Source organism: Ceratosolen solmsi, unplaced genomic scaffold (genome assembly GCF_000503995.2).
Source record: "Ceratosolen solmsi marchali unplaced genomic scaffold, CerSol_1.0 scaffold10, whole genome shotgun sequence".
Lineage (NCBI taxonomy): Eukaryota > Metazoa > Arthropoda > Insecta > Hymenoptera > Agaonidae > Ceratosolen > Ceratosolen solmsi.
In genome coordinates this window covers 6,078,738-6,105,180 of record NW_011948412.1, presented here as the reverse complement: position 1 = coordinate 6,105,180, position 26,443 = coordinate 6,078,738, and the positions used below count along the sequence as shown (strand labels likewise).

The following is a 26,443-nucleotide window of genomic DNA, read 5'->3' as shown; positions in this document are numbered from 1 at the left end:
TTAAATATGACATTCTTAAAGATTAATTGGAAAAATTAATAAAAATGTAATTATAGCTAACTTAAATTAGTATATGAATAATACTATATTAATTTATTTTAAAATCACACAAATTTATTATATATGGATAAGTAAATATGCATTCCCAATTAATAGAGATTAAATTATCTTAATAGAATAGCAGTTATACTACTTTTCAAGAAATATTGAGAAAAAAAGTTCCGACAATCTTGACCTTGATTCAAGTTTGCAAATTTAACGAAAGTCCGAATGTCCTAATGTCACTACTTTTTTTTTTATTTAAATTAAAAACAGAATTAGACAATTTCCGTTATTATTATTATTATTATTATTATTATTCTACAATAAAAATTTAATTATAATTTTTCACAAAAATTTGGATACATTACTAATTTTAACAGTTTAGAGTTGACGATTGATATTTAGAACTTTGATAATTGTAATATTGTAATCAATTCTATTTTCTAAATAATAATAATAATTAGCATAGTTTTCTTCTCTACAAGCAAAATATTTCAAATTACTTGTTAATACATATTAGCAATTATCTTAAATCACAATAATATGTATTTATGTCATTAATAATGCATAATTCATATTTTATATAATAATCGAAATGATTTTCTTTTTTTTAATTTTTTTTTTTTTTCAATTATAATAATTAATATTATTATAAATAATTTATATTACGAATTTAGTTGCATTATTCTTGAAATAAGATAGAATACAACATATGTTCATAATGAGCAATCGAAACAATGGAAATAAGATGAAATAAAACAATTTTTTAAATTATTACAAAAAGTTTTTTAATATTTTGCATAAAACTAGCTATGAAAAAGAATAAATTCGAATGAAATTAATAATGCATAACAACCGTGTCAATTTATTAGCGATCAATCGTAAAATTGCATAAGGAAAAGTTTATCCCTCTAATCCCAACAGCATTATGCAATTAAATTATCATTATCTAATAATAAATAAGGGTTCGATAATAATTTTGCTTTTGTAAAGTGGAATGCACAAGGTATTCAAAATAAATAAACGGGGTGACTTTCGTCCTATCCAGTTTCTCCAGCCCCATTCTCCATCTTCCTTGGCATATGGAATCTACCCGGAGACAATCGCGAAATATTACTTTAGGGTGGTGCTAGTGGAGTAAGTTTCGTCAGTAGGGATAACTCTTTTAATTTAAGCTGCACTATCACAAGTCACAGCTTGTACAGTCACATGCCCATCATCTGCATAATTTTATTTCCGACGAAATATTGCCTGCGCGTAGAGGGATACCTTTGCCAAATGGTGAAGGGTCCAGCGCATAACCCCTATAATAATCTCAGCCCTAATGGCTCTCGGACCGTCCACCACTGTCCCCCTTGTTAACACGCCAAATTCCGCATTGGAAAAATGCATTAATAACATTCTTAAAAGTAATGTTGTAATAGACACAGCTAAGCTCCGCGACTTTCGTCCCTTTACGAATACAGACACGGAATAGACAATATATCCTGGTTGTAATTGACCTCGCCCATATTCCGTTCAGGCCAAATCTCCAGCCGAATTATTAACCCATCCGTTGTTTACCTGACTCGCAACGTGGCATCCCAACGATGCATATTACGAGCGATAACAGACTCCTCGACATCTAGCCTCCGTTGGTCAACCAACGAACTGTTGCTCTTGCGCCAGTGAACCATACAAATCAATGGATTTTTTATGGATTTTTTGTGGGCTTGGAGGATGTGCAGTAAAGATGCACGTGATATGTAGAAACATTAGGTGTTGTGATGAAATATTATAAGAGTACGATGGTTATCGTTATGGAAGAGTCCATAACGATGCCATTTGAAATAAAATTAGTCCAATGAATGTTATAAAATTTTACCATTATTATGATTGGCTTACAAATATACAAATATATCAGATTGTATATAAAAGAATATAAATATACGAATTATATAAATAAAAGTATTGGTTCGTTATTAAATTATTAATGATGCAATTTAAGGATTTTTTTTATTTTATTTTTTTTTTTATTTTTTATATGAATTGCTAGTAATAATGGGTAAATATTAATGATACTTAGGTATAATGTTTACTTAGTGCAAGTATTTTAGTGAATTATCGAATAAACAAAATTTTTTAGTCAATTAAAGATTTACCCATCAATTTCCCCCAATTTCATTATGACGCTTTCATTACTACGATACTAATTTATTCTTATTTACACATATTTATTCTTTAATTTGCTAACATAAATAACGTATAAATACTGGTATTAGAAATACTTATAGGAGCACAAGAGATTGAGATTAAAAATTCATTTTTTCCCCCCAATAAAACTGCTATGTACGAATGATATTGATGTCTTAAATTTTGATTATTTTTGTTTAATAAAGCAAGATTAATTTGCATTTTATTGCAAAATTCATGATAAATTTATTGGAATTTATTTGAATTGTAATTTATTGGACGTCATTATGGTTACGTATTTTTATAAGTTACACCAATTAATAAAAATATGTATTTAATTACACGCAATGAGTTTTGTTCAATATTCTACAATTTATGATGCAGATCATAATTTTATATCAATAATATTTGAAATTGTAATTATATATCATTTTCATTTATTAATTAAAACAAAAATTTATCACCATAAATGAGAAGTATCGATTTTCATAATACATTTTCAAATCGTCAAATTATAATAATTGATCTTATAACAATTTCATTATTAATTATTTTAAAATTATCATAGAAAATGTGAGAATATTTTAGATTTGTAAGTTCAAACAAAGCCTATATTGCAAATAAATTAATATTTATGTCTGTTATTGATAACAAAATTTAACACGTTGATACTTAATAATAAATATGTTTTGTTATTAACAAATTTATGAGCAAATGTTTTTAAATTACCATAACAAACATGGTGGATTAACTAAGAATGCTTACACAAATAATTAATAATTTTTATATGCTTAAATAAGACTTACTTAAATAGAAAAACAAATAAAAATGTAATCATTGTTGATATTGTAATATGAACTTCATACAACTAATTTGTGCAAATGGTATTAAAAATTTGAATAATTGAAAAAGTTTTTTTCAACATATTTAAAAAACTAATATAAAAATCACTAACTCAAGTGAGAATTAACATTCAAACGTAATTGTAATATTTATACATATTATTATCTAGATAAGCCAATATATAAATATTACAAATTCATAAATATTTTCGCACATAAGGATCGTAAAATACAAATAATGGATTTTATTAAAGGGCTCAAATGATAATAGCGGCGATTTTCACATTTGCTCGACTCTTAAGTTTTTACGTAAACCAGAGACGAAGTAAAACCATAAGTAACAATATAATAGCATAAAATTAATAAAAAAAAAATAATTAATATCACTAAAAATTAATTAAACAATTAATTAAACAATTAAGATAAACATAATTAAAAAAAAAATATATATATATATATATATATATAATAATTATCACAAAATAATAGCTTATATAATTACTTGATTTTTGTTGTCCATATTTTCCGAAGTCATAATACCAGAAAAACAGGTTTTCAAACTTCGAGTAGATTGTGAACTATTGTGAACTATATTATATTACGTTGTCATTTACCATCTTTAAAAGTGGCAGATTTTTAATTAGACTCATTTATATCATTAGTAATTAATGATTTATTTGAAACGATTTTTTTTTAATAAAAATTCCTTTATCAAAATTTATTTTTTCCATCGTTTATTACCTTATCAAATTCCTTATATTCATTACTTAAATATTAGTAATTATGACTTGTTCTATATTAGCAACTATCGTAATGATAACCGAAAACCCTTTTTTTTTTTTTTTTTTTTTTTTTTTTTTGTTAGTAGAACTAAATACTTGGAATAATTGCTGTTTATCGGAAATAGATGAAATCTTCTTTCTTACTATGTAATAAATTGTATGAGCAAAGAATGTTATCAAACGCTAAGCATTATACTTAACAATATAATGAAATGTTAATATTAAATATTTTTAATAATTGATTGTAAATAACTTAAGCAACATTAAAATATATGCATGCACCTATTATTTAAAAATATGTTATATGTTATCTTTTTAAATATATTAATAATTAGATGTACACGTATTAAATTTTTTAATCATCTTATATATATATATATATATATATATATATATATATATATATTTGTGTGTGTGCGCGTGTGTGTGTGCGCGTGTTAATTAAGCTTATTAAATACAAATGAATAATTATTTATTTGTATACAAATAATAAATAAAATAAAAAATTGAAAGAACAAATTTAAATTTCGGAAAAATAAGAGAAAAAATATTGCCAATAATAATAAGTAAAATGAAATAAATAATAAACAATAAAGACGGAGATACAAGAAAATAATTTTTAATAGAAAACTAAGCAAACTATTAATGTAAGATATCCAAAAAGATCTCTGCATTAATCTCAAGTTCATTTTTCGTCCCAATAACTCATTCGAATTTCAACAATATTTAACAAACAAATTTCAACCTCATCATTAAAATCTTAAATACGAGCCAATTCTAACGTATTATATAGTTACATAAAATATTATTATAATTAAAAAGAAAAATGTTTGTATTCAAATTGCAATAATTTTAGATCGAATACATTTTTATTAAATCGCAACAATGCTTTACGATTAATCAAATGAATAATTAATAACAAATTAATAATCACTAATAATTATCGATAATTCGTATACTCTCAAGAAATTTTAACACTGCTAGTTAATTTTACCGTTCAATAAACAAATCCCTATTTAAAGCAAGTGGCAAGCATTTATTATTTCTTTTTAGCAAATACTTGTTAAATAACTTAAATAACTTTATAACGACGTTCCCCTAAAAAGCATTATTTTATTCGAATATTCAACTACTCGTGAACATATTTAAATAACCGCAAAGATTTTCTTAATTTAATCAAATATCGTTGAATATATAGTATTAACCACTGTTTTGGCGAGATTTAAATTTTAAATTTGAATGAAAATAATAATAAATATAGCGAGGAAAGGAAAATGTAATTAGAAATTTAAAATATTATATACGCTTTAAATTTACGGAAATATTGTGCTAATGCTGATCCAACATATGAAATAAAAATATATCTCGACAATTCTGTGATAACGGAAAAATATTATCGATGTGTTTGCGGTAACGGTTAACATGATCAAATTAATGTAAAACAAATAGTGAAAGCTATTTTAAAAGAGGTAAAAGGAAAGAAAATGGAAATAAAGAGAGGTACAAAAAAAAAAAAAAGAAAAAGTAACTAATCGATATTTTTTTAGATTATGCAATTGGAGAGAAAAATATAAAAATAATAAAAGTAATGATTTTTATTTATGTTTGAAAATGTTTAAACTTGAACGTAGAGGAAAATTCATGCTTCTCGAGACTCACCGTATGAATATAAAGAGATGTATTTTATTTTTTTTTTTGCGCTAAGGGATGCCTCTATTGCAAAACCCTTGCAGTATCCAGTATATCTAATTTAAAAAAAAAAAAAAAAAAAAAAAAAAAAGACGCTAAACAACAAAATAATAAAAATCTATTAAGTGTAATGATACTTATTCGTAGAATTCATATTTTTGTTCAGAAGTGCTGTTGGTCAATTGTTTAACGAATGTGATCGATATGATAAAAACGTTCCAAGGAGCGAGACGCCCGTATCATAAGGATAGAATAATAAGTATGAGAGGAAAATGCGTGAAATTATTAAGAGTAATAAAAGAAGTTAATTAATAATACTGCACACAATGAGACGATTTGAGATTTTTGTATTAGTGATTGTATAATTGGCACGATTGATGAAATAAAATCCTATAAATATTTTATTACAAATTTATAAATTTTAATAAGATTGGAAAATTTTCCATAATATCCATTACGGTTATCTTTAAATTACGCATTTACTGACAATTGCGTTAAAAATTATTTATTACAAATGTGTCAACGAAATGTCATTTGTACATTGAAACGTAAAGAGATGAAAAATGTATTCTGTTCATAAATTATGATAAAATAAAATAGAAATAAAAAAAAAAATATATAAATAGAATTTATTTAAAAACTCATAAATAGAGATTAGAATAAATTAGAAGAAACATTTTTATATTAATTTGTATGGCCAAAACATTGTATTATTTTATTTTTCAAAATATTTATGCGATTGTGCGTATTACACATATATTTTATCGATTTAAATAATTTTGCATTAAGAAGTAATTAATTATTTGAAGTGTTAAGATTTTTTCAATAAAGTTTCACCATCGATTTTTATATATCGAGTTATTTTTTCTTTACCTATTAAAATTATATTTAGAAAAGTATAAATCAAAGTTATTTTGTTTATGATCGTATAAGCGAACTTATCTGTCATTGTTCTTTTATTAATAATCATACGACTATTTATATACTGTCTTTAATTTACTTTAATGCTATGTTAGGTGAAAACAAAATTATACGCGTAAATATTACTCGTTTTTTTTTTTTTTTTTTTTTTTTTTAATTACTTTTTAATTACTTTTTAATTCTATTGATTTTTCAAATTTATGATATTTGTAGAAATAATCATGAAAGATAAAAATCGATTTAGTCTTTATTTACCATCGCACAATTAACATCACGATTACATAGTCCAAATAAATAATAATGGTTTATCAATTATTAATAATTGATGAATGCGGTACAAACTATATCGGTATAAATAGTAAAATTTCATATGATCAAATAAGAAATTTTGAAAAAACTTGAATCGTATTATATTCTCTTGACAAACATAAACATAAACGTAACTTTTCTTCGATAAGCAAAAGCATTGTAATATGATAAATGCATAACGAATAAAAAAAAATTAGCGATGAAATAACGAGAAATAGCCGCTATTGTACAGACAATTTTCCATCGTATATCTATAATTATTTTCTTCAATTCAATTAATTGGCGCTAATACAGATAATGACGATTAACTTTGAAAGGCGTCTATCACTTGCAGATCTTCGTAGCTTATGATTCTTTTTTTTTTTCTTTTTTTCTTTTTTCATTCATTATTATAGTTAATAATCTATTAAATTATTTCATTTTTGTTAAACTTGTAATCCTGAACTTTTCATTTGGATAAGTTAATGTTTTGAATCCGTTGATACAGGGAGAAGGTTCGAGAGACAAAGAAGCAAATATTGAATTTGTCCTCGATTAAGGACAATTACGAATTAATAGGTTATTATTTTAAAACAGTTCCGATGGTCACTAACGCCTATTATTGGCTTTCATTTAAAGAACATGTTTTAAAATTTAATGTCAAATAAACAATTGCTAGTGCGATATTAATGTTTCTGAACTCTTTACGAACTGACGACTGCGATTAAAAAACATTCTGATTACATCTAATGCCAAACATTCACCTACTCACATCCACCGTTTCACAATAATATTGCAACATATCTAAACATTAATATTATTTAGGTAAATATGACGGGCACACCATCCAGCAGAGATTAGTAACGATGTAATGCACCTTCGAAGGGGGCCTCACTCGCAGTAGCCTAAGAAACAAAAGTACAGAGAATTTTTGCTGCTGGCACGCGCCTTCCATCTATTCAATCACCTTCGGTTCAACTCGAAACGAAAACAAATTTCGAAGGGAAAGTCTGAGCAGCAAAACTCAGCAAGCGTAAAAAAGGGACAGCGCCACCGTAAGTAACGACCATAGTAATCCAGTCGTACCTCAATCTTAGCCAACTATATAGACGCGCTTCTCCCTCCCTAAAGTTGAAGAATCTCCCGCGCTCAAGGGCTCGTAGTCGCATGTAACTACCCCCTCCCGACACTTTGCCCCCGCAGGTGCGCCAAGATATTCCGAATGTCTCACCCTTTCGCGCGCTCCCTCTCTCTCTCTCTCTCTCTCTCTCTCTCTCTGTGTCTCACTCTCTCTCTCTCTCTGTGTGTCTCACTCTCTTGCTCTCCCTCTCCCTCGCCCTTAGTCTCGCCATCTCTCACTTCGGTGCGACGAGTGGAGAGAGTGGAGAAGAGCGAGGACCGCACAAGTTGACCGATAATAGCCGGCGGGGGAAGTAGGAAGCCCAGGGCGGGAGAAGGACGGTCAGTGTGCGTTGGCTCCTGCGTTGTACATATGCGCGTGCACAGTTCGGCTGCTGCAGTTGCGGGTAACAACCTCGTCGTCGTCGACGTCGTCGTCGTTGTGGTGGTGGTCGTCGTCGTCGTCGTCGTCGTCGTCGTCGTCGTCGTCGTCGTCGCCGCGCTAACGCGATAAACCTGGGGACCTCGACCGAAGGTCCATCCAAGGACGTATCCTTGAGCTAAAATGCAGAAGGCCTACCAAGGACTATATGGATGAGGAGGTACGGTAAGACGAGGAGAGCGCGGCTTCCTTCCTCCTTAGTCCCCTTCCCCCACCACCGCAACAGCCACCAACCATCACCACTACCACTACCACCACCACCACCAAAATAACCGACAGTCCCCGATGACGGTAAGGGCTTATGGGCATTACACAACTGTGTCATTGCGCCGTTTGCATTCAACCAACTATCGATCGCATTGTGCGGACGAGCTTAAACCGCGAATGATCGACAAGGGCAAGTCGCTATCGCTCGATCGACAGGGAAGACGACCCGTGTATCGCATTACATGCGACTCGGCTCACTAAGATGGCGTGTAATATAACCAAAGTAGAGGCAAGTAGCTGATGCCAGAGCTCTTTAAATGTCAAGTCCTCGTTTTGCGGCGCACTTGAAATCGCAAATTTACATTATCGCGTACTTTAGCGCGAGCCTTTCTTTAAATGATGGAAAACGGATGGGGCGCAAGGAAGAGAGAGAGGGAGAGAGAGAGAGAGAGAGAGAGAGAATTAGAGAAGAGTGGCATCCATCTTTGTCGCGCGATTCTCTCGCCACACGCGCACTTTTATTGTTTACACAGTTGAGATAAAGATATATAAATCCAGTTTAAAGTGAACGAATGGCGGCCATCTTCCGCATATATGACAGAAAATGAAAGAAATTATGTATATATATATATATATATATATATATATATATTTATTTATTTATTTGTTCATTTGTTTATTTATTTATTTCTATATATATATATATATATATATATATATATGTGCCTGTACGTACTAAATGTTAATATCTACGCGACTATAACTTATTTTTATTTTCGAGTGTGCACCACTTCTTTCATAAAGCTACCTTTGCATTTATCCTAAAATCCTTCATAGCACAAACATTGTACGAATTACGGAGATCGATTGCTTAATAATATTAAGATGTCACATTATCAAATACCAAGCTGTAAGTGTTACTTTATTGGCCCTAGGTTATTTAAGATCTGGCGGCAAATGTATATCTGTTTAAAAATAAAACGATTTAAATAATAATAATAATATAATATTTTAAAGCTACAATCATATGAAAGCGTTAATGTTAAAATCTTTCAATTCCATAATTGGTATCGTTTATATAACAATCATGTTGAAAACAGAAACGACATTGAGGCGTTAATAATCCGAAACGAAAGAGATCGAGTATTTTGATTGCAAAAGTTATTTTATAAATCATTAAAAAAATTGTCAACGTAATATCTAGATTATTAATTTTTTCTTACTTAATTGATCGTATAAATCTTATATCTTAAGGGTACTCGATGGATTATTAAAATAATTATTATTGAGTAAACAAACTGTAACGATATCGTAATTAGAAGTTTCCTAATGTTTAAAGGTATTAAATTATCTTATTTGTTCCAACACAAATACTTTATAAATCAAGAACACAATAAACTTTTTAATGCCTTCCGACATAACCTCGCTTTTATATTAAACTGATAATTCAGAATACAAACATCTATTCACTCATGATTAATTCAATTTTCAAATAGATTTTCTTTGCGATTGTTTACATTTCTTAAAAAGTAGAACTATCGGTAATTGACAAAAGCGATTAGTACCTTTAAATTTTGGGAAAAAAATTGAAGAACGTTTTTACGTTTAATAGATACTTTGTATTAATTTCAATATCTTTTTTTTTTTTTTTTTTTTTTTTTTTTTTTTTTTTCCAAATTAATCTAGATAGGTATCTTGGCAATCTATCCTATTCCTTTGATACCATAGATTTTCAATGGCTGCGCCTATAAGTTTACTTCTTGTAACGTTTGTTATAAAACAGATCTTAATACATACGTATAGACAAATTTCGGCATCTGCCTGAAGTGAGCCGACGACTTCCGTTTCCGCTTTTCCGACTTCTGCATAATCTGATTTTTTCCCCTTCCTCCTATTATCGATATATCTCGTCAGTAACGCAGTGCGTTTAGATCGTATTATTGCTTTCTCTGGTATTTTACATATTATATTATATTAGTTTTCAGAATAGAATATATTGTTAAGTATTTAAACAGTTTGAGATTAATGGCATTTAAAGAGCTAATTTTCTTATCGGCTTTTTTATGTAACGTGGGGACAAGATTCTAACATTGTTAGAGAGAGAGAAAGAGTGAAGTGTGTCGCAGATTATCGAAGTCGACTTCTGCAGTAACATACACGTGCATACACACAGGCATATTTCGTTCGCGCGCGCGCCCGCGCACTCACCTACACTCATGTAAATGCATCACGCATTTATAACTCCGTTTAATTATTCATTCGCTTCGTTATTCTTTTTATTTAAGTGCGACAGTGAAAACGGAGTAACACTAATGTACTTCGTCGATTGCATTGCATTAAGCACACATACGCATTATGTCGCGAATAAATAACCTTAAAATTCTTACATGTATTAGTGTCGCGCGCGCCGCCTCCTTTTTTCACGTATGAGTATGCCTAATTTCATTTTCTCGCAATTTCGACAATTGATAATTCGAGAGGTGTATTTATACGGAGTGCAGATGTATCGAGGCATACATCGGTAATCAGTGATTATTATTATGGAACCGAAAGAAAGTGAGCCGCGGTATGTGGTGCGCAAATAAGCTATAAACTCGGAAACGACGGCTTTTCACACACAACAGGTACCCACATACACAAACGTCGCATACGTAGCCATGATCGCAATGTCTCTCCTCCGTTCTGATTTCGCGAAAAACATAGCTTCTTCTTGAATGTAGTGGGAAAGATTTATAAGGCAATTGTGTAATTTATTATTGGACAGCTGATCGTAATTTGTTCACTTTAACTTTAAGATATTCTTTAATTTATTCACAGTACTTCAAAATAATTATATTGTAGGAAAACATTTTAGAAAGTTAAATGAAACAATTTGAATGATTTTTTAATGGAGATGTAATTGATTGTACCTAGTTTCAATACATTTATTTGCCTACGTATCGTTTATTAGTTTTTAAATATTATTTATCAAAGTACTGTGGAATTGGAATAATAGAGATACTCTAGATCATTCGTTGTTACTCTTCGTCAAAGTTTTGATTTTACTACTTTCAGTTGAGTGATTGCTATATTCCAAGGGAAAAAGTAATGTGAATAAAATCAAAGCAAGACCATATGTCCTTCAGAGTACAATTAACTCTGCCTCGGTGGAAGATGTCCGACTTATCTGGTAGGCTGTCGAAAAGTGCTCGTTTGACAAGAGCCTTTGCGATGGAGATTCGCGTTTATGTGATTTAATTAAGAACATACTCAAGCAATTAGTGATTATAAACTAGTGCTAATAGTGCAAATGGATAATCAGGGATGACTGACAATTGTTGGAACTCTGGTGGTGGTGAGTAAACGAATATATTATCTTATAATTATCATTCGACTAACAGAGAAAATTAAGAGTAATGGTACTCTGTTGTTGACATAATATTTCCTTTTATAGTAATTCTAATAAATAGTTTGCTTATAGAAGAAAAAAATTGAACTGTACATGACTTACATACTTGAAACAAAATTCTTTACAATAATTTTATAAGATAATAGATATTTTTATTGCAAATTTGTTGAAAAATTCAATTTTCAATAAACTTCAAAAGTTCGAATAAATGTAGGTTGGTGTAAAATTTTATTCTGTATTTACCAATTGAATTTGTGTCCAGAGTTGTTATTCTAATCGAAAGTAACTGATTAAAGAAAAAAATGTCAATTAAATACTAATATTTCAATAAAAATAATAAAGTATATAGTTTTAATGTGTATACTGTTATACATAATTCATATTAATACATCAAATGAAATGAAAAAAAAGTACTTATTTTATTAATTACTGTGAAAATTTTTTCAAATATGAATTAAGGCTTCAATTTTACAATTAATACCAATTTCTTAATTTTCTCAATATATTACTCATGTAATAATTCTAATAATTCTTTAAATAATTATAATAACCCAATGTCTATGAAATTATTATTGTTATTATTAAATGGAGTCTTTAATAACTAAGGAATAGTTTAATCTTTTATGTATTATCAATACTTGTTTTATGTAATTTTAAATTTATATATAATTATAATTGTATAACAGACACCAATTTTCAATGAATATTATCTTTATATATATTATTATCTAATTTGGTAAAAAAATTGATTGAGAAAGAAATATTAGAGATAGTAAAAATAAAATAAAAGGAAAAACATAAATTTTGACAAAACATGATTGAAAAGTATTTGTCTCTACGATCATAATCTGGATATAAATGTTTATGGTCCAGTTTATAAGTATAATTATATAATTAACCGTTTGTAAATTAATAGAAAATAAGATGTCGAACAAGATTCCACATACTATTGAGCTGATATCAGTTGGAATGATTTTTATATTGTAACAATAATTACCAAAAGTGTATATGAAATTTTAAGTAATATAAATAAGGGATTTGATAATACTTATGTATTCTCCCAGTGTAAGTAATTAAAATTAATTGTGTTGATAAACTTCAAATAAGGTAATACACTAAGTCAAACATAAGCTGAGAAAGTCCTTTTATACAATTATGTAAAGTTTTGTTTAAGGTTCTCCAAATAGTGCCAAAATATTATTGTTTATTCTATACTTAAATAATATTTATTAAATAATCACTTTGATTTTAATAATGTATAAATAAATATTTTAAAATAAATGTAAATTTCCATTGAAATTTAAATTAATAAACCTCTTTAAGCAACTTAAATTATATAAGAAATGATTTTCAAATTAAATAAAGTAAGTTATTTTTAAATAAATTAAAAATTCATTAAATGGCATAATTAAAATAAGTTATTAAAAAAGCTGTAGAATAAATAATACAATTTTAAATATATTATTGATAAAATTCCGTGCATGTTAAACATTTATTTTCTAACGAATTTCTATATATTTGTTGTCGCGAATTAATTATTTACATTAAAAATTAATACAATGATTTAATGCAATATTAATACATAATAATGTATGAGCACAAAACTTTCACGCTTTACAATATAATAATGCAAGTCGAATCCAAATTTTTTCTTTTGTAATAAGCTATTTCTAATAAATTAAAATTTTTTAAGACGAATGTTATTGTTGCTAATAATATATTTACGTCTTACAATCATTTTATGGTAGAATAGTAACGGAGATTTTAATTTATAGAATATATGAACAATATTGATTTCTTCAAGTAATTTATTTTATCGTGTAAAATTTTATATTTTTTGCAACTAAAGTAAATTTATTATTCGGCATATTTCTTTATTTCAAAATTAACGAAGTCAATTGAACTTTGCTTACCTTTTTTTTATTGTAAATGTACGAGCTATAATACAAAGACTTTTTAATGATTTTTTTCTAAAAAAAATAATCAATTATAGAATAATTTTACGGTAGGAAATTAAAAATATTATTGTGACGCCTTATATTTAATGACTTGTCGATTTTACGTATATGTTATATAAAATCTCATTTAAAAAATTAATGCATAATATCGCTACCGATGTTTTCAATTACAAATACATTTAAGATTTTATTTATTTATTTATTTTAATATTAAAAAACAATTTTTTTATTTGCCATTTTTAAGTATTTATATTAGGTATCAGGAAATTTAATTATTAAAATTTTATAACAACGAGTGCATTTAATGTATTTTTAAGAGATTGTACATACACATTCTTTTACATACGTGTGTGTGTGTGTGTATATATATATATATATATATATATATATATGTATGTATAATTTTCTCTCCATTATGTATTATGTTGTTAATTAATTTTAATTATTTTATTGTTAATTAACATGCACGAACATTGTAATTTATTTACATATACATTAAGCTTGCACATTAATTTAGATTATCATTTATACTCCTTTCTTTCTTTAATAAATGTTCCACATTTATGAACATATTTATACAATATTAAATTTTAATTATCTGAAAATATTAGAACCGAGATTTTATTTATTAAATATATTATATAAAATTATATTAATTTACTACTTTCTTAGACTGCTACATTATTATATATACATTACCCTTTTCTAATGTTGGCATTAATCAATGCTTTATAATTTTTATTAATATAATTGTCAGTTTCAGACCCTAAATACAAAACATTTTTATCTTTACACGTTTTAGTTCTTTACTTATATTGATAAATTATTTTGTAAATCTAAATGGAATTTTTTTGCTCAAGCAACTGATTGATTACAATCATTCAATTACTTACCAACTAATTGTTTAATAATCGACATTTTGAACTTGAAATATCTGTACGTAAAAGAAATCTGGCCGATAGGGTATTAGATAAAAATTTCACAAAGCTAATGATAAATAAGAATCCTATATATGTTTTCAATATATATATATATATATATATATGTATATATATATATATTATGCATATACAATGGTAATAATTTAAAATATTTTATTTCAAACTATTGAATACGATATACAAATTTTTAATTTGTTTTATTTTTTTTCTTACATTTCTATTCGTAAAAATTAAATAATTAATAGGTATTATAAATTAAAATTATTTTTTAATTTAATTGATATCCATACATGTTGATATATGTATTTTAGTTTTGTTTTGTAATCCCGTTTCACTCACTCTCTCTCTCTCTCTCTCTCTTCGATTTTAAAAATATTATACTATTATTTTATATATTATAAAATTTATACATTTTTCAAATTATTCTTAATTATTTTTTCGTCATAATTTTCTGTATTTGATTATCGTTAGTTTTATTAGCTTATTTATCAAATTCTTCAAAGCCATTTGAAAATAGTCCCTATCCTTTTTTTAATATATATCATATATTTTCACAGTATTTTGACTTTTATAATCAGTTATTTATAATTGTTTTCCAAGTCAATCAAATAAGTTTTCACAAATGAGAAAATAAAGTATATTATATAATATTCTAACATTGAAAAATGTATTCCGAAGATTTGTTTAATTTTTTTATACATTAAAAATACTCTTTTGAAATACAATAAACTATAATTTACCTATTATATCAAAATACTATCTTATTCCTATTTTAAAAATTTAATTATTTATTAACATCATAATTTGAAGAGTTTTTCTAAATGAAATATTTTACATTTTTGTATTATAATATTATACTTCTTAAATTTTCTAAAAACTTCACTTTCGCTAACCAACGGAATTAATAATTACTTAATACATAATTTTATTCCGTTACTCAACTTATAGAAAATAAACATCATTTGATGTTTAATCTTAACAAAAATTTATAATTTATTATTAATTCGTATGAATTTCAGCAGAAAATGTTAAAATCTTATTTAAAGCATTAATATTGAATATTATTTTGTGAAAAACGGTACAGTTTGAATATTTATATAGTATTAAGAAGCCTCGTAAATGTTTAAAATATTATTTTACTTTGCATTTATGATTTGTATATAATTGTTATTTTATTGTCATAGTTTGAAAAAGAGTATTTATGTGCTGTCAAAACTAACTTTATGTCCAAATAATAGTTAACAAAATCTTTATTCGATGCTGAATCCAAAAATATTATGTATACTGTTCAGGAATAGTAACAAATTCTATAACAATATGGGAAATTACCGAAGGCATTAATATTTCATAGAATAAAATATTGTTAGAGTGAAATTAACATCTATTTAAACAATAATGCATCGGTTACTTAATTTTTACCACCTTATACCTTAGCTCTGGATTATCGAAGATATATAATAAATTATTTTGGAATACGTACCATAATATGTGTGTGTGTGTGTGTGTGTGTGTGCGCGCGCGCGCGCGCGTGTGTTTATTATATGCATGCTGAATACATCATTATGAATAATAAATATTATTCTACCAATTATAATATTGCTGTCGTAAATACGTGCGCCAACATGTAAATGATCTTAAAGTTTAATAAATTAACTAATGTATTAATAGTTTATCTATTTGCATACTTTGCTTAGATGGTACGTCTTTACAATGATTAAATTGTTATAATTCATTTATTTATTTATGTATTTTTTCAATACAAGCTAATTGTATTAAGTCATTAAGCAGCATTAATTTTGACGGGACTATTTATAATGAATAGTTTGATTAAATTATTAATGACTTGTCTTAATGTATTGAAATGGAAATATTTATACTTTATCGTAGATAAATATTGTACAATTGAGTGAGGTATTTGTACATTATTTGGATTGATAGTTAAATTTAGCATGCATTTGGAATTATGCGTATGAAATATTTTTAAATAATCGAAATATAAAGAAAAAGCCATTGAGTCTAATTTCTGACGTTAAAAAATTTAATTGTTCAAATGTATTACATTGTGCATAAATTATATAGCATAAAATTAATTTAGAATCGTACCATCAAAAATACAACGAAAGTCTATTTAAATATATCTATTTCAGAATGTTTCACTATGCTTCACGTCATGATTTCAAATATATATTTTAATTTTGCCTTAAATAAAATTAACCTGCGATAGTTATAATTTAAAATAATAACATTTTAAGGCCAATCGTCTTTTAAATATTTGTTTTAAAAATTTTATTACTTGCGCGTATAAGAGACTGAATTAAAAAAGAGAAATTGACGATGTAATAATACAATTCAATTTATTTAAGTAAAGTTTTGTTTATATACGTTATTATAATTTTAATTGATTACCAAAAAAAAAAAAAAAAAAAAAAAAAAAACCAATACAAACAATTCGAGTTATATATAATTTCTGACTTATCCAATATATTATACTTTTCTTTTTTTTCTTTCTTTTTTGTTAACCAATTGTAATTGATACTGGATGTTCGTAAATAAACAAACCATAGCATTATTTAATTTTAAATTTTCTATATTCACGACTGTGTACAATAAAATCAGATGAGAAAATATGAGTAAATGTTTGACTATTATTAATGGAATTGCTAAATTCTCAAAGCTGAATTAATTAAAATGAAAACTTATTGATTTTATAAGGTCAAAATATATCGTTGAATACTCCGTAAATAAATATGTTAGAGAATTACATTCGCCACAATAGGGTATCCCTTGACTAACAGAATTCCCTAGTACTGAAAATTTCAATTTTCTCATTGTGCACGTGTAAAGTGTGCATGTGACTCATTTCCTTTCGATAATTTTTCCCAAATGGAAAGTAACTCCTCGCCCAGCGTACCAATGTTACAAAGCGAATAATCAACCAGGGCTCCCACCCACCAAAATGTCGTACGCGAATTCCTCGAATCTGCACTTTATATCCCATCTATTTATAAAGTAACATTCGACGCGCTTGTCTCTATTTCTCGTACATGCCAACTCGTCATCGTTGTTGTCGGATTGTAACGGACCGAAAACAAGACAAGATAGCGGCCAACCGGATGAATGCATTTATATATCGTAAGAAGGCGCGCGCTTCAAATGTTAAGGCTGTTTTTAATTTTAATGGCGGACATCGCTTAGGCACAATAAAGACAATTCACTTCTTACGACGACTCAAATACATAAAGAACACAGCTTATAATATATCATTGGTTTTACTATCATTAAATTATTCATTAGCTAACTAATTTCTTTTATTTCCCTTCACTTTCGAGTATTTAATGCAATCGCCTGCTCATCAAATTATTTAATTTCCTTCTCTATTTTTCCTCGAATTTACTTTTACTATTTAGATGATGAAATTTGCAAAATTACAATCACAGCACCGACAACGGCAATGATGACGATAATGTCAATTACGAGGGCGATCATCATTATATTAATAATAACTATTTATTTAACTTATGCCTATTATTATTATTATTATTGTTGTTGTCGTTGTCGTTGTCGTTGTCGTTGTTGTCGTTGTCGTTGTCGTTGTTGTTGTTGTTGTTGTTATCGTCATCATCATCATTATTAATATTATTATTACGATAAATAAAGTTCTTGATGCAGAAAATGGTTTCAATCAATCATGGAAAAAATATAAATTCTTATATTATTAATTATTTAAAATTAGACGATAGACTTTTAATATTTCAATAGCGTCTAATTAGTGAAGATGAGCCAGTGAATATATCATCCTCATTATTTAAAAATAAATGAACATATAATGCGGAATTAGAGAATTAGTAGAATTAGCAAGAGTCCGTGTTATTTATGTTCCAATAATTCAATTGATTAAAGTTATAAATTTGTAAAAAGGCAAAAAAGAGGAAAGGAAAAACATGACGGGTACAGTAGAGTAAGGAATATTTGATACTTCAACCACTCATAAAATACGCTAATAATTTAAATCGATCCATCTCTTATCATCTGTACATACATTACATAAGAATTTATCTTTATTTCAACAGCATTGATTCGTGTAAAATAATTCTGAATTTTATGTATTATTATATTTAGATCAATACAGTTGATGCGTACCAATACTTTTTCTAAATATGCCTAAGTCTATCTTAAACTAATTATAATTTTGTCATTATGTAATAGCTTAAGATTTACATATATTTACATTGCAAAAAATTGCTTCGAGTATGCGAAATATTGTCCAACCTTCGTTAGCCATTTTCAAAATCTGTTCATGGTTTTTGCTTTTCCTTGCGCTATCTTTTTCTCGTGTACTGTACGCTCCTCCCCCTCCACCATTATATGTATGCAAATACATATAATTGAAAGCATAAAAGCTCTAAGCTCTAAAATTATTGAAGCTATCGCTATTGTCCTTAAGAGTAAACGGTACAATATAGATGGAAAACTGTGTCGACGAAAATATTATATTTCGTGGAAATCCTTCCCGACACTCCAGCCCCTGAAATTTCTATTAATTTTCGTATTAAGTGAGCAATAAACATCACAGGAATAACAATTATCACCGTCTTCTTCTCCAGCCCGAGCTGGCAGCTGCACAGTACTCAACGAGATTAAAAAATATGGGAAAATGAGGGAGACGTTTGTCAAGTATATAGCATTGGATTGCCAATGGCGCAGCGAATTAGATTTTTCGCCGAACCTACACCTGGCGAGATAATCTGTCGGTCAAGAAAATGAAAATGGGCAGGGGAACAACTCCACGTAGCCAATAAAGGAATGATATAACAATAAAAGCCGTTGGATGAGGGATCAATTTCGAACAAAATATATATATATATATATATATATATATATATATATATAACTCTCCGTGTGTACGTGAAATGTTATATGCGCATATATTTCTTAAGATTTTCTTTTCGGTGTATTTTAGGATAATATTGTTGACCGAGGACTTGTCTTCTTTGTTATGAGAAGGTACTCACTTCAATAGGACCTTAACTTATTCGAATCAGCATGAAAATTACGATTTCTATTTCTAAAGTTTTCGCGCTTTTCTTCTCATTCAAATGTTCTTTTATTTTTCGACTTTGCTAATGAGTCTATGCCCGATTTCTAATGATCCTAATAGCAACTTTTTAATTACACTGCATTTCAAATATTATATTATATCGGCTTTCAACGACTTTATTGCCCCGAATGACTTTCAGCACTAAACTTTGAGGAAATTTAGCACAACTTATTGTAGAAAGTCTTAAATTAAGTTAAACCATATTTGAAAAATAAGATAATGAGAGTGGATAATTAATTTCATTAATTGCTTCATGCTTCATGCGTTCATTTTCATTAAAGGTGCACAGTTTTTAAAAAGCCAATAATCCTGCTTTAACATTATAGACGAAATGAGCATGTAACAACTTTTTCCCCGCATCACGACAATCAACGGCGCGCGTACTTATAAATCCGTTATCTCTGCGAGCTCGAGGGTGCAATTGTTCACCAGTAATTATTGTAAAAATGTATAATCGATGGCCGTAACATTGAGTTTAAAGTAAGTTTATTGTATTTGTTGAAATATTTACGGCAATTCGAGGAGTATTAACGATCAAATTTTACATTTTTAATCGTCTACAACCATAATAATCGGAAATTAATTCTCAACACTCTTTGAAGACAGTTTTAATGGCTTACTTTTATTCTCTCATATACGAAAGTACAATATTCCATAAATATATCCTAGTCGAGCAGCGCGTCCTTATTTATGATGCATTAGGCTTTTGCTTCCTACCCGCAATGCACGCTCGAAGGCAAATCAGAGATTCTCGCGTGAGCGACATAATCGCGAGGTCCTCGTTAATAATTAATTAGCCGGCCAAGCCATCGGTGTCATCTTCTCCTAGCAAAAGGCATAATCCCCTCTCTCCTGTGTTCTGTACTTCGAAAATGTCACTGGGCTCACGGTCTTTGACCGTAGACTGGGGACCTCTGGCGGACTACTTTTTGCCTCCCATTCGCCGTACGCCAAAGATCTTGGCATACGTGTAGATCCGCGTTCCCAAAATCAACGTGGAGGGCGAATCGATCGCCCAGGTCGACGTGCCAATCATGCCGATGCCGACCCGTGAGGAGACCGGCTTCCGAGGATTCGTCGAGCTTTCGGGGATTGACGCACACTTGAGTAGTGGGTATTTTGGTTATTGCCTTTTGCTGCTTTCATCGGCTTTCGTTGAGGATGTGGGTCATGAAAAGGATGGTTTCCGTGTAGTGGTTGGTGCCCTTTGTGTCCGGAATTATGCATCGATTAAATGAGTTTGTTACAGATGCTTATATTTAATGTGAAAACATTTAAATATCTTCAAATTACATTAAAAATAGAGGCAGAAAAAAGAAAGTAAAACTTGATAAATAGCAGATGAAAGAAAGGTAATTTAAAAATCTTAATTTAGAAATCTTGGATTTAAATTTTATAATACATTATGCTTTAATGTCGAAGGGCTTAAAGATAGGCTAAAAGTTAGTTAAAAAAAAAAAAAAAAATAAATAAATTGAAATTAGCTTTATTATTCTCATGAAAGTAGCATAAAATTTATTATGCCTTTAAATAATCAGACTTAGATAGTATAATGTATTTATATAGTTTTCATCCATGTTCGATGTTTTGTTAAACATAGTGAAGGTATAAACGTATAAGTAAGTAGAATCCCAGGCAAAATACTGTGGATTTGGATCAAATTAGCAATTACATAAAGTAAAATTGTCGAATGATATTTTACTGTGCAAATTCATAATATACTTAATTTGTATATTCGTGTATACATATTATACATTAATCCAAATTATACACCATTTTAATTAGTTTATTAAAATATTACTAATAAAAAGTGTACGTGGTGGCTGATATTTGTTTAACGCAATATGTCCATTTAATATCGATCTTTCCAATTCTATGACTTGAAAATAGTTTTATTCTAAGTAATTACCTCTTCTTTATAATCCAATAGTTCGATCCATCTCGAAAGTCGTTATTTTAGCATAAAAATATGATTAAGAATCGGGAAAAGAATATATGATTTGATGTAAATAGATAACGGAATATTAAAGGGACTTAAGTCACCAAACGTTGCACTGAGTAAAAATTTAGTATTTAAAAATAATAATCTTTTATTTAATTCTGATATATTGAGAAGTTATTTTTTATTTTTTTTTTTTTTTAAACTAGGGAAGATATGGGAAATATATGAACAACATATTTATGACAAATGACATATAAATGACAGAAGTTAATCGTATCAATAACCTAAGAAATTTCGATTAAATTGATTTCGTAATCTCTATTAATATTTATTCAATATTACAATGAAATATTTGATTAAGTATTTGATTAAAAAATAACATAACTCGTCAACAAAGGATTGGTAATATTGTAAAAATACAATTTCAAATTTAGATTTCATAAAGCACATATTACATTAAATAATGTACTATTATTATGCCGTTAAAATCTTTATTTAAAATAAAATGTACATATAAGTTACATTAAAAAAAAAAATATATATATATATATATAATCGTTAGTACATGTTTTTTCTTTAAGTTCTTTTTAATTAAACAATCACAAAAATGTATGTATAGACATAGCTATCGATTTATTTGCTATAAATATTAACATCGTGGTCATAAAATGGATTTGAATGTATAAATATGCTTCGCTTTAAATACTAATATTATTATTGAATAGACAAACATTGTTAATTATTCTAAAGTTTATGAAATAATTTAAAAAATAATTCGCCATCAAATAAATAATTTGAATAAGTTTAAGTAGTAAAAATTAAGTTGAAAGTGGTAAATGTTATCGAAATTACATATTACATTATCGTATAAAGGTAACTGTAATCATGTCTATAAACTTTTAAACAAGAAATAACGTTTTTTTTTTTTTTTTAAGTACGTAAAAATGTATTTATATCGATAATAATATTTATAATTTGTTTCTAAGCAGTAGGTTAAGAAAATATTTTGCCATTCTTGATAGGAAATGATCCTATGAAAATGTTACATGTCACTATTTATTTAAACTAAATTTAGAAATTTAGTATACAAAAATGTAATTAGAATTATATATTATAAATATCAATTGATTATCTTATTCCATTACCTTGAAACCCAGTTTATTATTATTATTATTATTATTATTATTATTATTATTATTATTATTATCATCATCATCATTATCATTATATATAAATATATATATATATATATATATATATAATACAATGTTATTGTGGTTACTTGAATAAATACAAAATTTCATACATAACAAAACAAATTAATAATTTTTAATTTTTAATATTACAATTCGTTGGTAAGAAAGAAAAAAAAAGAGAAATGAATCCGATAAGCATAACTACAGTCAATACATCAAAATTGGATGGTAAAATGAAAATCATTACATATTTATTGTGTTCGATGCGATTGAATTATTTGCAATGTTTAATGAATAGTCCATTTTTAAAATAAATATTTATAATATTCGATAGGCATTGTATGATTAATAATTAATTTATATTTAATATGAGCTAGACTGTAATTCAGACAATTATAAGTCATTTAGAAAGATTGTACAATGTTTTTATATACAGAAAAAGATCAAGTGTGTAGGTCCTTTGATTTGACTTTAAATAATTTCAGTTGTCAGATATTTGCTAAATGAAAAATCATTCGTATAAAAGCATTTCAATTATATGGTTAATGTATCTTTTTAAGTGTGATCCAGCTGCATTCTATGATACAAAAAAAAAAAAAAAAAGAAAAGAAAACAAAAATTTGATATCTATTTGAAAAATTTGTAAAACATTTCATATACCACCATTGCTCTCATTAAATAACATAGTTATTGGTTTAATTAGGTATGTTAAGAGTCATGTCCTGTACAATTGGAGCAATGCATCGCTATTATAATGCACACGAGTATTCCTAATCCTGACTATGACATTTAATGCTAAATATACATATTATAAAAAGTAGAATATCCTAAATTTTTAAGGCATAATAATTTATTATTCGTCATTTGTACGCACCCGTATGAACATTACAGATTCTGGATAATTTCTGTCACATATTCACATGATTAATGTGAACCATTGCTCTTCTCTCCATTCTAAACACTTGAAAAAACAAAGTAATCTTTATACCAAATCAAGTATATTGTGAGATAAATTAAATTTGCTACATGTATCATTCAGTGTATAAAGTAACTCCACAGGTTTACGTCTATTTGCGATCACTCATTGCCAAAAAAATATCGATGCTTATTCTCGCATCTCGGAATTAAAAGATTTTCTCCGCTGACAAGCCAAGTACATTCTGACGTAATTCCATATCCGCACTTTTGGTTTCCTTCCAAAATTTTGCTTATTATAATATTATTGACTCTGCTTGAGCAGCAAAGGCAGTGAACGATATAACCCGTGATGCTCGCGTTTCTCTATCAAGAATTTAAAATGACCATATTCAAAGAAATTGAACAGAGAGAGAGAGAGAGAGAGAGAGAGAGAGAGAGAGAGAGAGAGAGAAAGCCAGCACTTTTCAATGACTGTTAATTCATTGAAATTAATTTATTTCAAAATTTCTTAACGAATCTTCTCCAATAACTTACCGCCAATTATTTATAGGATTTTAATATACATTGCAGAAGCCTTGAGTTTATTTAAATTTCAAACCTTAATGAATTTAACGTAAAATTGATGTTATTTATTAAATAGCGATATAATTCTATTAAAATTCATTCATCTCTTATTTTGGTAAATCAACTTTTATACGGGACGTTTTTATTTTAAGACAACATTGTTGCTATTGACGTGTATAGGTGTCTGACTATAGAAATATTTTAATCGACGCTCGCATGAAATCACGTTTAATTGCATTTGATGCCTTTATGGCGTTCCATGGTAATCGAGCGTATTGCGAAAAAAGTCAAATGTCTTGACATCGTAAGATCGATTATGGCGCGATTGCATGCGAAACTGAATTATCGGCCTATAGCAATAACGATAATGACGACGATGATGACGGGGGATGACGACAACGGTGATGATAACGATGATCAGCGAGACTTTTGTTTGTCCATTGCAGGCGCTGGCGTCAAGATGGAACAGTTTCAGGCCACCCTGGACCCTAGGAAGCAGGAGTTACTGGAGGCCCGCTTTCTCGGAGCAAGGGTGAGTAGATTCATTCTTTCATTTTTTTTTTCTTTTTCTTTTTCTTTTTCTTTTTATATGAAATATCTTGGAGTAGATTCAGATTCATTCTTTCATTTTTTTTTTCTTTTTCTTTTTCTTTTTATATGAAATATCTTGGCGAATAAAATTAAAGGAAATTATTCAAGGTATTTAAAATGACAGTTAAAAGTATATAGAAAAATTAATGATCGAAATGCATATGTTGTCGGTCGACGTTAGGCTTTCCTTAACTATCGCTTTCATTTAAACAAATTGGGCAGTTACATATTTTCATTAAGTCCTTAGGTAGAGAAGTTTTAACATGATATGTAGACGGTAAATTATTTAGTAAGTTATTGCAATTTATTAGAAATATTAGATTTCTTCAAGTTCTCCAATTTAAATTGAAATCTTCTAATTGCATTAAAATGCAGTCACAATGGAGAATAAATTCTGATATATGCGACTATAGATTGAATCATAAAATATACATCTAATGATTTTTACAATATGCCCATTGAAGATGAGCAGTGATGTAATAAAATGTTTAATAGTATCAAGTGCTTGAAAGCGAAACTTGTATTACATAGTTGAAAGCTTATTGTTATTTAATGTCAGGTGGCATATTGGTCTTTGTAACACAATTGCATTTACAAATTATTATGATAATACTTGATTAAGCATGCAATAAAATTTACTCTAGTATGCTAAAAAAATTCATTTCAATATTAATAATTTTACAAATGACGATGTTTTTTGTTTTTTTTTTCCTGTTTTACAATAACCGAACAAAAATGTGTACGCCATTTTCGTTTACGCAAATAATACTTCGTGCATTACAAACTCTCTGCATTGGTTGACATTTTTACCATTTATATAGTCGAGCAGTAAAAATTATTTATGTTTTTAAAGACGTTCGGTTCATGCAATGCGAGACTGTATTATTGAAGAAAATTTCATCTAATGTGCCTGGTTATTGCATATGGTAATATACAGAAACGTGATATATTATCGATCATTTATTTAAATACAATAGTTTATATATTATTTTCAAAGTAAAAATACAAACCTTTTATTGCGGGAATAAATCTTAGTTGAAAAATAACATAATCATTGTTTAGCGGATCGTAAATAATCGTTATGCTCACTTTTTTCTCTCTCTTTCTTTCTTTTAGCTTATTTTTGCTTCGGATAAATCGCATGTAATAACAGGGCAAATAATTTAAGAATATCTCCGAAAGGTACTGCATTTCCATTTCTCTTGCCATTTTTCTCCGAGTTTTAACTAAGTTTGCGAAAGAAAATCAATACGTTAGCATCTAATGGACCTTTTGAGTCCGCGAAGTACTTACGCATTAATGTTGAAACATTGTACTTGCTGAGTTTCCTTCTGCTTTAACCG

General features: G+C 27.8%; 1 protein-coding gene across 1 annotated transcript in view; it reads left to right on the top strand.

Moving 5' to 3' along the window:
- The first annotated feature begins 10,876 nt into the window (after window positions 1-10,876).
- Window positions 10,877-26,443, top strand: part of Tlk (Tousled-like kinase) — a 141,087-nt gene continuing 125,520 nt past the window's right edge. The window contains exons 1-3 of the mRNA XM_011507482.1: window positions 10,877-11,128; window positions 11,559-11,838; window positions 24,956-25,041. Coding sequence (XP_011505784.1) covers window positions 11,808-11,838; window positions 24,956-25,041 — 117 coding nt within the window. The 5' untranslated portion in view covers window positions 10,877-11,128; window positions 11,559-11,807. The remainder of the gene's footprint in view (window positions 11,129-11,558; window positions 11,839-24,955; window positions 25,042-26,443) is intronic.